The sequence below is a fragment of the Polypterus senegalus genome, chromosome 4 (assembly GCF_016835505.1).
Source record: "Polypterus senegalus isolate Bchr_013 chromosome 4, ASM1683550v1, whole genome shotgun sequence".
Classification (NCBI taxonomy): Eukaryota; Metazoa; Chordata; class Cladistia; order Polypteriformes; family Polypteridae; genus Polypterus; species Polypterus senegalus.
In genome coordinates, this window is record NC_053157.1 from 29121814 (window position 1) to 29137216 (window position 15403).

General features: G+C 38.9%; 1 protein-coding gene across 2 annotated transcripts in view; it reads right to left on the reverse strand.

Moving 5' to 3' along the window:
* The window catches only part of myo5b (myosin VB), a 537981-nt gene that overhangs the window by 158254 nt on the left and 364324 nt on the right, over window positions 1–15403 (reverse strand). For both annotated transcript variants that reach the window (XM_039750391.1, XM_039750392.1), the window contains exons 11-13: window positions 14323–14404; window positions 10503–10643; window positions 9542–9664 (exon numbers count right to left, since the gene is read on the reverse strand). In XM_039750391.1, coding sequence (XP_039606325.1) covers window positions 9542–9664; window positions 10503–10643; window positions 14323–14404 — 346 coding nt within the window. The remainder of the gene's footprint in view (window positions 1–9541; window positions 9665–10502; window positions 10644–14322; window positions 14405–15403) is intronic.

A 15403-nucleotide genomic window follows, 5' to 3' on the forward strand; every position in this document is an offset into this window, starting at 1 on the left:
TAACTGCGAGGCAGCAGCGCTACCACTGCGCCACCGTGCCGCCCACATTGACTGAACTTGCTTAATCCAATTCAAGTTTGCAGAGACTGGAGCCCATCATGGCAGCTTTGAGGACAAGACTGAAATGATGTTAATCCATCGCACATGAAGTAAACATATAGTGCCTATAAAAAGTTTTCACATTTTATCATTATACATTACTGAATCACAATGGATTTAATTTGGCTTTTTTGACACGGAAGAACAGAAAAAGACTCTTTAATGTCAAAGTTAAATAAAACACATGTCTGCTAAGTGGCTACATGATAACATGCAGTGAATACACTTGATTTGACCATACTCTGTTGACCCTTGACCTTCGTTGACCATATATGGATACTAAATTTCAGGTTAGTAGGTCAAGTTGCAGCATAGTATATGTGTACCAAATTTCAGGCTACAGGTTATTTGATTTTTGTCCTTGACCTTCCTGGGTTGACCTTTGACCTTGGAGGTCACGTAGTATATGTATACCAGATTTCAGGTTAATAGGTCAAACAGTTTTCAAGCTACAGGTGATTTAAAATCCAAGACAGACAAATGGACAGCCACGGTAGCGTATTATACACTGTGTGCACAATTATTAGGCAAGTGAGTATTTTGACCATATCATCATTTTTTATGTGTATATTCCAACTCCAAGCTGTATTAACTTGAATGCTTATTGGATTTAAGCACGTCAGGTGATGTGTATTTGTGTAATGAGGGAGGGTGTGGCCTAAGGAGATCAACACCCTATATCAAGGTATGCAGAATTATTAGGCAGCTAGTTTTCCTCTGGCAAAATGGGCCAAAAAAGAGATTTAACTGACTCTGAAAAGTCAAAAATTGTAAAAAGTCTTTCAGAGGGATGCAGCACTTTTGGAATTGCCAAGATATTGGTGTGTGATCACAGAACCATCAAACATTTTGTTGCAAATAGTCAACAGGGTCGCAAGAAACGTGTTGAGAACAAAAGACGCAAATTAGCTGCCAAAGATTTGAGAAGAATCAAACGTGAAGCTACCAGGAACCCATTATCCTCCAGTACTTTCATATTCCAGAGCTGCAACCTACCTGGAGTGCCCAGAAGTACAAGGTGTTCAGTGCTCAAAGACATGGCCAAGGTAAGGAGGGCTGAAACCCAACCACCACTGAACAAGAAACATAAGTTGAAACGTCAAAACTGGGCCAAGAAATATCTGAAGACAGATTTTTTTCAAAGGTTTTATGGACCGATGAGATGAGAGTGACTCTTGATGGACCAGATGGATGGACCTGTGGATCAGTAATGGGCACAGAGCTCCACTCCAACGTGGAGGTGGGGTACTGGTATGAGCTGGTATTTTTAAAGATGAGCTAGTTGGACCTTTTTGCATTGAAGATGAACTCAAAATCAACTCCCAAACCTACTGCCAGTTTTTCAAGACACTTTCTTCAAACAGTGATACAGGAAAAGACCATGATTTTTATGCAGGCCAATGCTCCATCACTTGCATCGAAGTTCTCACTGCGTGGCCAGCCAGTAAAGGCCTTAAAGATGAAGGAATAATGACATGCCCCCCCTTCCTCATCTGACCTAAACCCTATCGAGAACTTGTGGGCACTTCTTAAATGCTAGATTTACGGGGAGAAAAACATTACACCTCTATTTATTTGTAAATTTTGAGGTGTTTGTTTATTATTCTCACTATAACAGATGAAAATAAACAAGTGAGATGGGAAAATTTTCATTTTTCCTTTAGTTGCATAATAAATCTGCACACTAATAGTTGCCTAATAATTGTGCGCACATATGTATTCCCCTGATGATGTTCACACTCACATTTCCGTTGTGAAACATTCAGGTTTCAGGTTTATTAACATTTTGGATTGACTGATAGCACTGTGTTTGTTCCATATTAAAATTAATCCTCAAAAATACAACTTGCCTAATAATTCTGCACTCCCTGTATAAGAAGATATAAAACCCAAAATAATTAATCTCATAAGTATTCACCTCCTCATGTCAGCATTTAATAAATGCACCTTTAGCAGCCATGACAGCCTTCAGTCCGTGTGCTCAGGTCTCTCTTACTCTATTCAGCTTTGCACATTTTGACTCTGCCATTTCCCCCAATTTTCTTTGCACAACCCTCATGAGTGAACAAGCTTTTTCAAATTTTGCCATAAATTCTCAGATTTTGGCTTTGACTCGGCCACTCCACGACATTAACATTGTTGTTTTCAAGCCATTCCTGTGCTATGCCTTTATTCACAGTTTTGCTGGAAAAGAAATCTCTGAAGGCAAAGGTATTTTGCAGACTGCATCAGGCCTGCTGTAGAGGAGCATCCCCATAATATGATGTTGATGCTACCATCATGATGCTTCACAGTGAGGATGGTGTGTTTATGACAATAAACAGTATCTGGCTTATGCCAAATGTGGCATTTACGTCTGATGGTCAAAAACCTCAATTTTGGTCTTTTTAGGCCATAGAACCTTCTGGCAAATTCTCAGTGTGTTTTTTTAAACAGTGTCTTGCTCAAGAGTGACAGGGAAGGTCTATAGGATGGTAGTTAGACCATATTTGTTATATGGGTTGGAGACGGTGGCACTGACCAGAAAGCAGGAGACAGAGCTGGAGGTGGCAGAGTTAAAGATGCTAAGGTTTGCATTGGATGTGATAGGGATATACAGAATTAGAAATGAATACATTAGAGGGTCAGATCAAGTTGGACGGTTGGGAGACAAAGTCACAGAGGTGATATTGCGTTGGTTTGGACATGTGCAGAGGAGAGATGCTGAGTATATTGGGAGAAGGATGCTAAGAATAGAGCTGCCAGGCAAGAGAAAAAGAGGAAGGTCTAAGAGAAGGTTTATGGATGTGGTGAGAGAGGACATGAAGGTGATGGGTGTAACAGAGCAAGATGTAGAGGACAGGAAGATATAGAAGAAGATGATCCGCTGTGGCAACCCCTAACAGGAGCAGCCAAAAAGAAGTCTTGCTCGCTGCTATTCTCCCATAAAGCTGTAACTGGTCAAGTCTCACTATTCTCAGCACCTGCAGCTTCGAACTCCTTCAGAGTTCCAGGGTGACCTCCCTCATTAGTCGTCTTCTTGCATGATCCCTCAGTTTTTGTGGATGGCTTGCTCCAGCAGATGTACATCTTTGCCACGCTCTTTCTGTGTCTAAATGCTTTATTTAATTGGGGATTCAGTGACTTGAATATTTTCTAATTTCCATCTTCTCTGATTTGTGTTTTCAGTCACCTCTGCATGGAGTTGTTTGGAGTGCTTCTCTTGTCTTTATTGTGTAGGGTAGCCTGCCATACTGACTCACCAGAAGCTCAACCTTCCAGATTCAGAGCATTTCTACTACAATCAATTGAAACCCCAGGCAGATGACCTCCACTGAATTCATTTTCCATACATCCCATGCGCCCTTTTCCCCAGCCATACTGTAGAGTCCCAAGGCATTCACACGGCATCTGGGAGATATAATCCTCCCAGCAAGAAGAACTGAATTTGAATTCATTTTGTGACTTCTAAAACCAGTGGTGATTTAGTTGTGTAATACTCAATACTAATATGATCAATTATTTAAAGTTTCATATTTGTAATTAATATAGACCACTTTGCAGAGGTCTGTTTTTATTTTGATTAACAGAAAAAGACTCTTTATTGTCAATATCAAAAAAGAGCCAAATTAAACCCACTGTGATTCAAGGCTGTATAACAATACTATTGAAAACTTGTAAGGGAGTGAACAATAATTTGTATAGGCCCTGAATACAGCACACACTGAACAGAAATCTACACACATAAGTCAGAGCATTTTCACCAAATGCCTCAGGAGGATCAGGATGCAATAGGATTTGAAAACGAGGAAGCAAGAGAACAATCCTCAACACTCCACACAAATTCCAGATAACCAAACTGAAGGTCAGATGCATTTCTACTCACCTTTTCCACTTCACTGCCAATTGAAGTGATATTTTCAAAAGGGTAAAAGTTAATTTCATGACAGTGTTTTTTGAAGCTAAGCATTCAGATCATGAGACTGGCATGTTTAGTCAAGGGTGAAAAACTCCAAAGTAAAGAGATGCGAGGATTTTCTTCCTCTGACTGCTCAAATAGCTAAGTGAGAGGCTGAGCCCCAGTATACACATTTCTAAGCAGGGCTTTAGTTCTGTAAAGGCTTCTATGTGTTTAAACACCCTTTCAATCTGATATGTTTACAGGCAATGTGTGGTCAGGAGCCTCACAAGGGAGTCGTTCAACCTGTCTACTGTAAGACAAAACTGAGGTTGTGAAGGTAATCTCATTTTGGTTAAAGCAAATCTGCCAGGCAGCAATAAACTGACAGGGCATCAATAATAACAGGACATGCAATCATTTCATTCTAGAATAAAGCTAATGATGTGGGAGTAAAACAACATCAAAACTCCAAACTTAGGCCTTGTTCACATGGGCGTTAAGTTTTTGGATAAACGAACTTGCTCTGAACGTCCTAGACGTTTATGTTGCATTTTGTGGTGGCGATCGATTGACTTCTACACCGGCGTTCGTTTGTCTCTGTCTAACGCCAGCCTGCAGCCCAGATTGTAGTTTGTGTGTTAACCTGTGGAGGCAGTGTCGGGAACTGGATATGAAAGCCCTTGTCATTTTATTTGAGGTGCCTCCTTTCAATATGGACCATTTTGCTATGTTAGATATTAATCTTCTTGTTTTAAAATACTCGTAATACGGCGTAGGGAGAGAAAAAATCGCCGCCGCTACTGGGTTCATCCTCTGACTGCACAACGTCAGGTTAAAGGAAGTTTTTGTGCTTTATGAAGAAATGCGAAAATTTCCGCGCAAGTTTTTTAATTACTGTCAGATGTCGGTTTCCACTTTTGATTGTCTGCTGCAGCTGGTGCAATGCCACATTGCGCGCCGATCAACCAATATGCAACTTGGTGTTAGCCCCGAAGAGAGACTACTTGTCACTTTGAGGTAAGGAAACAGTAGTCGAGTGTGCGCTTATGCACTGAAATGCCCCCCCGCTCCTCCGAAGCGTAAAATAAACGCGCAGAAAACGAACTAGAAGCGGTTTCCTTGCGTTCATTGGGTTTTGAACGCCAAGAAAAAGCTGCATGCAACGTTTTTTTGATGCCGTAAAAACGCGCAGCGGACAAACGACGTCACCAAAGCCCGTGTGAACACTCTCATTGACTCCTACGTAGAAAACACTGGCGCTTGATCCGCTCACCAGACGCTACGAACGCAAAAAACACGCTCGATTTTAACGCCCGTGTGAACAAGACCTTAGAGCCCCAAAGTGGCCACCATCGACTGGAGTATACTGCACTCTGGCCAATTGGGCCTGCTTGATGCTCTGATGAGACTGCTTGAATATCACCGCCACTAAAACAAAGGGTTCAGTGATATTTCATGTTCTTCCACTTAATTCTGAGCTGACTTGGTGTGGCACATGGTGCACCTCTTCTCATGACTACCAAAGGAAAATTCAAGATTCTCCAAAACATCACAGAGTAAAAGGGCCGCTTTACATTGTACTAGTTTGACATGAAGATTTACTAAACGTAGGAAAACAGGATACAGTAATTTTACAAATGTATAACATTAAAATTATATAAAAATGTAATATGTCCAGCAGATAACTGTTCTTCTATAAAGCTTTAACTTTAGCAGTAAAATATTTCAGCCCAATACTTTCATTTACAAAGGAAATGGAAGAACAATTTATTGAAAAAGTGTATTTTTAATTTCCCCTATTACACTGTAATTTGGGCACAAATGTCCAGAAAGATGCAATTTTTTTTAACCCTATAATTATAATTCTACTGGAGCAATTTATCTCAAGATCAATATGCTCCTGGTATTTTAAAATGCTAATAACTGTTCTTAGTGTCATCTGGACTGAGGGATTCATTTTTGAGTTATTGTATCCTATCACACACACTCTGTACACACATAGAGACATTCCTGTGGTCAAATCATGTTTACAAATGCCTAAAACGTATAAATCTGTTGAAAACTAGAAACAGAAATTTTGAGTCCATCTCAAGTTCCTTCTATAGAACACCTGCATGTCCACCTTAATAAAAGAATTAGTGTCTGTGAATCTGTGTTTCCATCCAATTGCTATGTCTCTGTCATTCCAAAAGATGGCACAGCACAAACATCTTTAAAATTAAAATGCATTTGTCATTCCAACAGGTGGTGCACAAAAACATTAACACACACCTCAGACCAGATGACATATAACAGGGACAAATGCATTGCATGGTTACCTAGTTTTCAACCCACTTAGACAGGTAGCACAGCTGGCACAGTCCATAAAGCTTCATGTCCCTACTGACAGACTGACTGACAAGAAATTAATGGGCGTTTCCAGATAATTTAAGGAAAAATGGAAGCACAGAAAAATCTAAGCTCACAAAAACATTAACCACAACTCATATTGCACAAAACACAATGCATATAAACAGACAGACAAACACACACTCAGAGACATCATTCCAAAAGCAGTCAAATCATGTTCAGGGATGCCTAAAGGATGTAAATTTGTTGAAAATTTGAAGTAGGAGTTTTGACTGTGTCAGAATGATTTTCCTATTGTTGCTCATGAGCAAACAGAGCATCAGCGAGGCATTATGGAGGTCAGGACACGGGCACCAGCGCTGGGTGAAATGAGAGTGCTAACAGCTTCACGCCTTTCACCCACAGCCCAGAGGAAGACACCCACCAACATCACTTCCAGAACCCAACTCTCCCACCTAAGCGGGCTACTTAAAGAACTGTATTGCCAGAAGTTGGCATTCATATACGAACAGAGAAAGAAGAGCAGGGAGCTCTGTCTCTAGAAGCCTGAGCAGAAGAGGCATGAAGAATTGTATAGTGTCTGCGATAACTGGACTGACAGTTTCCTTTTCTTTTCCCTAATATTTTATTTCAATTAAATGGGCTACTTGTAGGTCCCTAACACTTTATTCTCTACCTCATTTCGTTTCCCATTACAGTACCTACCGTATATACTCACTGATAAGTTCTGCTGCGTATAAGTCGGGAGTTGATTTTAATGTATAATTTCTAGTATTTTATAATGTTGGTCATGTAGGTTGAATGCAGAAAACTCACGCTATTGGTCCAAGAGCTCAGGATATGCTAACGCCCACCTGAGAGAGTAGCCACGGAGCACACTGCCTTTTTTTGTATGTGGGTGCAGCAATGCGCTGTATCAGCGGGTGCTCCTAATCTCTTCTCTCTCTCTATTGTGCCTACGTGACCACACAGTAACACCCAAACTATCCCAAAGTGACGTTTGCACTATTTTGTGTTTTTTGTGTCTCACGCCCTCATACATCTTTATCATAGGAGCATCCCTTATCTACAATGGAGTGTTCGATCTGAAGACAATATGAAGCTGGTTTTAAATTAAAAGTCGTTGAAGTAGCAAAAGAAATTGGCAACTGCGACTACTGCAACAAAATCCGATGCACCTGAGAAACTGATGTTAGATTGGAGGAGGCAAAAACATGTAAAAAAAAAAATTAAGCATAGAATTTTTGAACGTGCGTATAAATCGGGGTCTGATTTTATGATCGATTTTTCGGGTTTCAAGACCCGACTTATACGTGAGTATATATGGTATATACAGTATATTGGGTATATGCAGTTACTATATCTCTGTAGAGAAAAAAATACTGCAGGGATTTTGCTCAAAATGAATAAGCTTCTACTATTATATAATGCCAAAAACTGTGCCAAGTTTCATGTGAATGGAGTGACTCATTTTTTGAGTTACAATGTCCAATGAGTCACATCGTGACCACCACACACACATACACAATGACATCACCTCAGAACTACTCTGCTTGTGTTCAGGAGTACCGAAAACATGTACTGATAGTATTATGAACAGAGTATACAGAGTAGAGTGAACTTCTTATCAGTGTGTCAATACAGCATCACCAGCAGTAGAACAAACACCATTTTATGAAATCTTTGACACTTTGCAGTTGAAGTTATGGTCCCATCATAGTATTTCATTGGTGTATATACTTTTAGTATGTGTAGGGAAATATATATTTTTTAATGTTTATGAAATGGCAATACCAACAAATTGTGACCTACTGGTAAACTACACATTTTGGAATAGGCTGAAAACTGTAAAATGAAACAAAATATGAAACGGTGGTGGGTTGTTTGGTTGCCATTTGGATATGAATTCAAATCAGATTAATTGAGGATCTAAAGAGCCCCTGAGGGGAAATTGTATATTTTTTTTTCTGGGCACCAGATACTTTCAAGTGCGCTCCTGATACTTTCAACCGCACAGTAACTGAAAAGGGGCTCCATACCTATCCATAATTTCTGATTCATAATCGTTCTGATTCATAGTTTCACTTAGGAAAAATGGAAATAGGAGACTTCAGTATCAGACAAACATCTTCCTTCTTCACATGCAAACCATTTTTTGACATTTTGTGCGCATCCATCAGTAGCCATGAAGCTGACCTGAGCTTTGCAATTGTTGCTGTATAAACACAGTAATTTCCTCAATGTTCCTATAGACCTTACAATGAAATAGACCTTTAGACTTCGATATACGTTTTAAATGCCTTTCAGTGATAATGTATCCTTGACGAACTGCAAGAACACCGACCTCCTTCTTTGTGTTTAAGACCAAGCTGAAAGTATACTCCTATAAGTGCAACTACAAAACAGAACTAATATGCATCAGAAATTATGTATAGATATGGATCTCATTTTCAGTTACTGTGCAGTTGAAACTATCTAAAAATCCCAATAAAAAAAATGATACAATGTCCCCTCGGGGGCTCGCCCACCTGAAGGCAAATAGAATGTGGTTGATGTGCGTAGCTCAGACTAACTTCTAACTTCTTTCCCAAGTGACAGCAGCAGTGAGCATCTCCAAGACGTTGAGTGAAGAAGCCACATCAATGCCTGACAAACATATTCAAGGAAAAGCGATGTACATGTAAGAAATGGAAAGTGTAGCTGTATACGATTTATTTTCCCTGAATACACGCAACATGAGGATAGTATTGTGACCTGGGCAAAAGTCTGACTCCGTGTTTTAGGCATCCCGTTAAACAATCTCACCATTCATGGAGTGAAGTCTCTGTGTGTCAAGATGGGCGTCTGCAGAGACAATAATTCAAAATGAATCCCTCCATCTAAATCAAACTGCACATTTATTAGTATTGTAAAATAAAAGAAGGCATTAAAATAAAAATCATTCGAGTTGATGTTGCTCTGCAAAGATAACCACATATCGTACTGTAAATTTCAATTTTATGTAGAGAAAATTCATGGGCTGGACACCTTAGATTTGTTTTGACATATTAGATTATATTCCCACCTACTGTAATTACAAAGGAGAATACGAGTTGGTATGCAGATAACTAACCAGTAGTAAACATGTGCAGTAAATCCCCATGCATTTCTTACATTTAATTATTAGAATTTGCAGCATTAGAATGTCAGTTGGCTAGATCAATCACTGAATACCTTATCAGCAAAGTGAACAATGATGAATGACGTGTTTGACATCCTAGGCTTCTGGAAGTGCTGGCTGTTAGAATGTCGGTCGTACAGTTTCTGTGCCCAGTTTTGGTCAGTTCCTTTCGGCACCTGGTTTAATTAGAGGAAATTGATGAGTTAATAAGCAGACAAAGACAGACCTCAAAGGATACTATGTAACAGACAGACAGTCAGACATACAGAGAGGGTACTATATAATGAGCAGACGGACAGATAGATACAGCATTTACAGTATATATGTTTCTCTCTTTAGTAGATACATTTTCCTCCAACAAAACAACACATTATTGCATAAAGTATTGAGAATGCATGCTTATAACCCTTCCTGTTAATTTTTATTACCGTTATTTTTCCCCAATAGCAACAAAACTTTTTTTTACTGTACTGTCCAAAAATCAGCCCCATCACTTTCAACTTGAATCAAGAAACTACAGCCTCAAATTAAATGCACAAACGACAACAGGAACAAAATATTCCCCAAAGGCATCCATCCATCTTCCACACCCATTTATCCAGAGCAGGGTCATGGAGAAGCTGGAGTCTATCCCAGCAAGCATCGGACACAAGGCAGGAACAGTTCCTGTACGGGGCGCCAGTCTATAGCAGGTGTACTTACACATCAGGGGCCAAATTTCGCATCACCAATCCACCTCAACTGTCTCGTTTTGGACTGTGGGAGGAAACCCATATGGACTTAAGGAGAACATGCTGTCTCCATGTAGGGAACCCCCAGGATGTGAACCTTGTTCTCCTTAAAGCAAAGCAACAGTGCAAGTGTGCCACCATCCCAAAGACATATACAACTGAAATTCATTAAATTATACCGTATTTCATTGTAGAGAGGATTAAACAGACTTATGGGGATTAAAGTATTTTGAGTTTTAGTTTTAAAGACAAACAGCCATCAACATGGCATCATGTTACTCACTTTACACTCTTCATCCAGCAAGTCCAGAATTCCTAGCTTTGCTTCAATCAGGTCAATACATGGCTGGTTGTCATAGAAATCAATGAGAGTCCAAGGAATCTGCTCTTTCATGTACTCTTCTTGCTCCAGCTTAAACACATGCTAAAGTTGATGAGAAATGCAAAATGATAAATGACAGACCTTTCTGAAATATAGGAGCTGAGAAGAAGCAAACAGCCAGAAAAATATGACTCTGGGTCTTCAAGAATGATTTATATCAGAATAAATAAGAAATATCATTTGATTCGATGACAGAGAAGAATAACAGATGATAAAGTCTGCTCTGTGACCCTAAAATCTTATTTTCATGCAACATCACCTTAGATAAAAGCACTCCGAAAAATGTTTTAAGAAAATGATACTTTTTATTCTGAATGTTTTCTGCAGTAGAGATTTGAAACTTTGACTCAAATTGTGGCTCTGTGTGCAGAAACGGTTTATGGCGAGGGTCTCTTTTTGCTTTTCACATTATGCATGTTTAATCGGTAAAACCTGATATGGACACATATAGTCCAATACTAAGGCATGATGGTCAGTGAAAATTCAGTCTGAATATAAAGCAGAACAATTAAGAGCAAGTAGCTCATAGAAGGTCTGCACCCCGTGTGCTGGTCAAGCATGCTGGGTTAATGGCCATCCATAATACGCATCAAAGATCCACATTCTCTCTTTAGGAACCCTTCACTGCCACTCACTTGCATCGCGGACCACCGACCTCCATCCCATCTAAGCAGTTCCACTTCTGTGCCCAGGAATAATTACTTCTCCTAATAAATACATGCCTGGTGCCAACATTTTCTCCCTTGTGCCATCCCATTCCCACTGGGTAAGCAAACATGCCTGTGATGTGGTTACAATGATCAAAACTGAAAAATGGTATAAATTATGTTCAGTTTGTAGAACTGATTTAAATATAGTTGTAGGGTCAGAAAGAAGACATTGTGACCTTTAGCAGTGTGATATTTAAATTATTGCAGAAGTTCTGATACATTTTTACATTACTTATGCATTTTTATTAATTAATGTTTTGATATGATACTACTCTTTAGATTGAACAGGAAAATTAAAATACATTCTAAATATAACTAGTTTTATTTTTACATATTCTTTCACATATACACATAAAATAGTCTGATCATTAACGTGCCCTTTGTGGATCCCATCCTGGGTATGATGTTAATTTGCATCCAGCCATGCATGTAGGCCCTCCAACCTGCAGGGAAAAACATGGGGGTTGGCAGCAGAATTGGCAATCCAACCGCCATAAAAACCTCACACTGTTCCATTCCACCTGAACTAGTGTGGTGCTCACGTGTCACCCATTGTATGGCTGCACTCAGGTCATTATCTGGGATCCTGAGTTGGTTTGTCCTGTGGTGGGTGCAGCAAGGTGCTGTATAAGCGCATGCTCCTAACCTCCTCTGCCTTTACTGATGAGAGTGGGCACTATAATAGCAGGCCCTTAACCTCCCTGACATTAACCCCGAACGTGACTTGGGCTCAGAAGTCTATGTTGTTATGGTTATCCCCCTCCCCCAAACCCTGGTCCTAAATTGGGGTGACGTTTAAAGAGCTGCTTTATGGTGTAACGCATAAATAACTCTTAAGGCAGGGTTTTGCTGCCCTCTAGTGGATGTAATAACATTGTGTTACAAAAGAATCATGACTATTTCTATACGTTTTGCCACTCTAGGGTGACTCATCAATATTTAGTGTGATGGAGCCTTCAAACAAAACATAATGGTGTGTGAACTGGAAGTCGTCAAGTCAGTTTTAGAATAAACTGAACCATTACTTCAATCAAGCGATAGTGATGACAAAGTGAGGTGGCCATCAGATGTTGACACAGATAGTAAAACTGATGCATGTGACATTGTATGACTGAACCGCTATGATATTGTGTGGTGAATTCAGTCTCACTAAGCTTCACCATGGTGTAAGCAGTTGTATGGCAAAAAATGATAAATGACTGCGATCAAGTCGAGGGACAAGAAAGATATTAGCAACCGTCAATTTTCATGCCTGGGAACATGTGGAAGCTGATAAACCTTATGCTGTGGTAGCCTACAATAACATAAGGGCCATGTTATCATGCAGTTTAGGCCCTGACATTCTACCCTCTCATGTACAAACAGCAGAAACACACTTCTACGGTCCAGCCTGTAACATCAGGCTATGCATTGGTGACTACTTCACAGCATATCACACAACGGACATGTACAAAATCTTTTTCAATACAGCAATGGACATTTGACATAATATTCCTACTGTATTTATGTTGACGTTTTAGAATTTACATGTTTCTATTGCACATAATAACATATTTTTTACATATTGAAAAAATTCTAAGTTTTTGTCTTGTTTTTCGGAGATAAACGTAACACTAAGGAGGTTACTGCAGAAAAACGCAAAGCAGGCCAAAGTATCAAATAAAGTTTTTATAGCAAGAAATAAGAGCCAAGAATTAAATAGGGGAAATTACTAAATTACTAAAACATAAAATACGAGAAGCAAAGATAAGAATCCTCTGACCTCCTATCTAAGATGGGTTTTCCTTTCCAATCTGCCCCAAGGAGTTACTACTATATATATATATATATATATATATATATATATATATATATATATATATATATATATATATAATGTATTTTTTTCACATCCTTTCTCTCCAACTCTGTGGCTTTCTTCTACCCATTAGATTTGTGACTGCCTGCACTGACCTCCTGACACAACACCCAATGAACCACTGGACTAAGGACAAGCTTTAAATACCACACAGTAGTAATTTCTGAGCATACATCTGGAGTCAGGAGTGACCTTTCAAAATATTGGTGGTAGAACTCCTTTTGGTGGTCCCAGGTGTCCCTGCATGACTGAGCCCCAAATACCCACTAATGGGTTAATGGCCATCCATAATACGCATCAAAGATCCACATTCTCTCTTTAGGAACCCTTCACTGCCACTCACTTGCATTGGGGACCACTGAGTCCTCCTTCCCACCTAAGCAGTTCCACTTCTGTGCCCAGGAATGATTACTTTTTCTAATAAATACATGCCTGGTGCCAACATGTTCTCCCTTGTGCCATCCCATTCCCACTGGGTAAGCAAACATGCCTGTGATGTGGTTAAAATGATCGAAACTGAAAAATGGTATAAATCATGTTTGGTGTGTAGAATCAACTTAAATATAGTTGTAGCATCGGAAAGAAAAGAAATTGTTTTAATATCAAGTTATGATACTCATGGTATCAAATAAATGCATTTTTATTCTCCCATCCACACACATGCTCCTTGACTTCAGAAGGGATCTCAGAAGCCACAAACTGAGTGCCTGTTTGGAATACATTAAAAGAAAATACAGCAAATTGTCTAAATTAGTTAATATAGAATAATCATAACAAGGCTGTTTAATTTTATATCTACATTTTCATAAATGGAAAATAAAAAGAATTTCTCAAATAATGTCATTTAGTCACATCATCATTTCTCAGTGTATCATAACAAAAGACATAAAAATAAGCAACCTGACAAGAGGACTTAACCAAAGCGGAGGCTTACTTTAAAAAATAACATTATTGGATGTCCCTGGAGTTATGATTATTCCTCACATCAGGGAGCCATATACTGAGGCACTCTGAGATTAATTTCCATTGAATTTTATTATATTCTGTCGTACGGCTTCACAACCCAATTGCAGAATGCTTTCAATTTATCTTCCCCAGTAAAAAGAAAATATTAAGATCTGTGAAATGATGTTAATGTAATTGGTCAACTTACAGAGTTGAACTGTTGCTGTAATTTTTCATTGGCATAGTTGATGCAGAACTGCTCAAAACTGTTAAATTCAAAGGTCTCAAACCTGATAAAAGTGAACAAAAACAGAACTCAATGGAGGACATGAACACTTTACAAAGTATTAACATTTATACTATGCTAATTTGAACATTCAAGAAACTGTGGATTTTTAAACTTTACATTTGGAATTGCAAAGGAAAACAAAGTACATGATTTTCATTAATTTCTCCAAATCAGCAAATTACAATAGAGGAAGCAGGGGTGTGTACAAGCTACTGGAAATACAACACACAAACCAAACCTGGAATGTAATAACATTTTTCCATTCACAGTGTTTTCAGAATGTATTCAGACTTTCTGCACACTTTATTGTGTTGTACAGTAAATCTTTTTGCACATGGATAAATTTGCCATTTTTGTTGATGATACACTAAATAACCTAAAATGACAAAGTGAAAACGTAAAAATCTAGCTGAAAAACAGGCCATTCAACCCCACAAAGCTCACCCGTCCTATCCGCTTACTTATTAAGTCGAGTTTTGAAAGTCCCTAAAGGCCTAATGTCTACCACACTACTTGGTCACTTATCCCATGTGTCTCTGGTTCTCAGAGTGAAGAAAAACTCCTTAACAAGTTTCCAATTGTGTCCCGTGTTCTTGATGAACTCATTTTAAAGTAACAGTCTCAATCCACTGGACTAATTCCCTTCCTAATCTTAACCACTTCAGTCATGTCTCCTCTTAAACTTCTTTTGCTTAAACTTAAACATATTTTCAGAAAGTTTTTCAAAATAATTAGAAATCAAAAACAAGAAGTCATTCAATAATAAGTCAGCCAGCCTAATTTATTTTCATACAGAGCTCCTCTACAATGAACATCGTTCAAAAGGCATTGTTTATATTTAATTTTGCTCAGGGTCACACAGCAGTTTACAGGTGGGGACTGATAAAATCACCTTGTGGTTTAAAGTCCAATTCCTTACCCACACTACCTTTGGGTCTCAGTGTTTATGCATCTTTTTTCCTCTCATTTTTTCAAATAATGGTCCTTTTTAGCTCTGCTT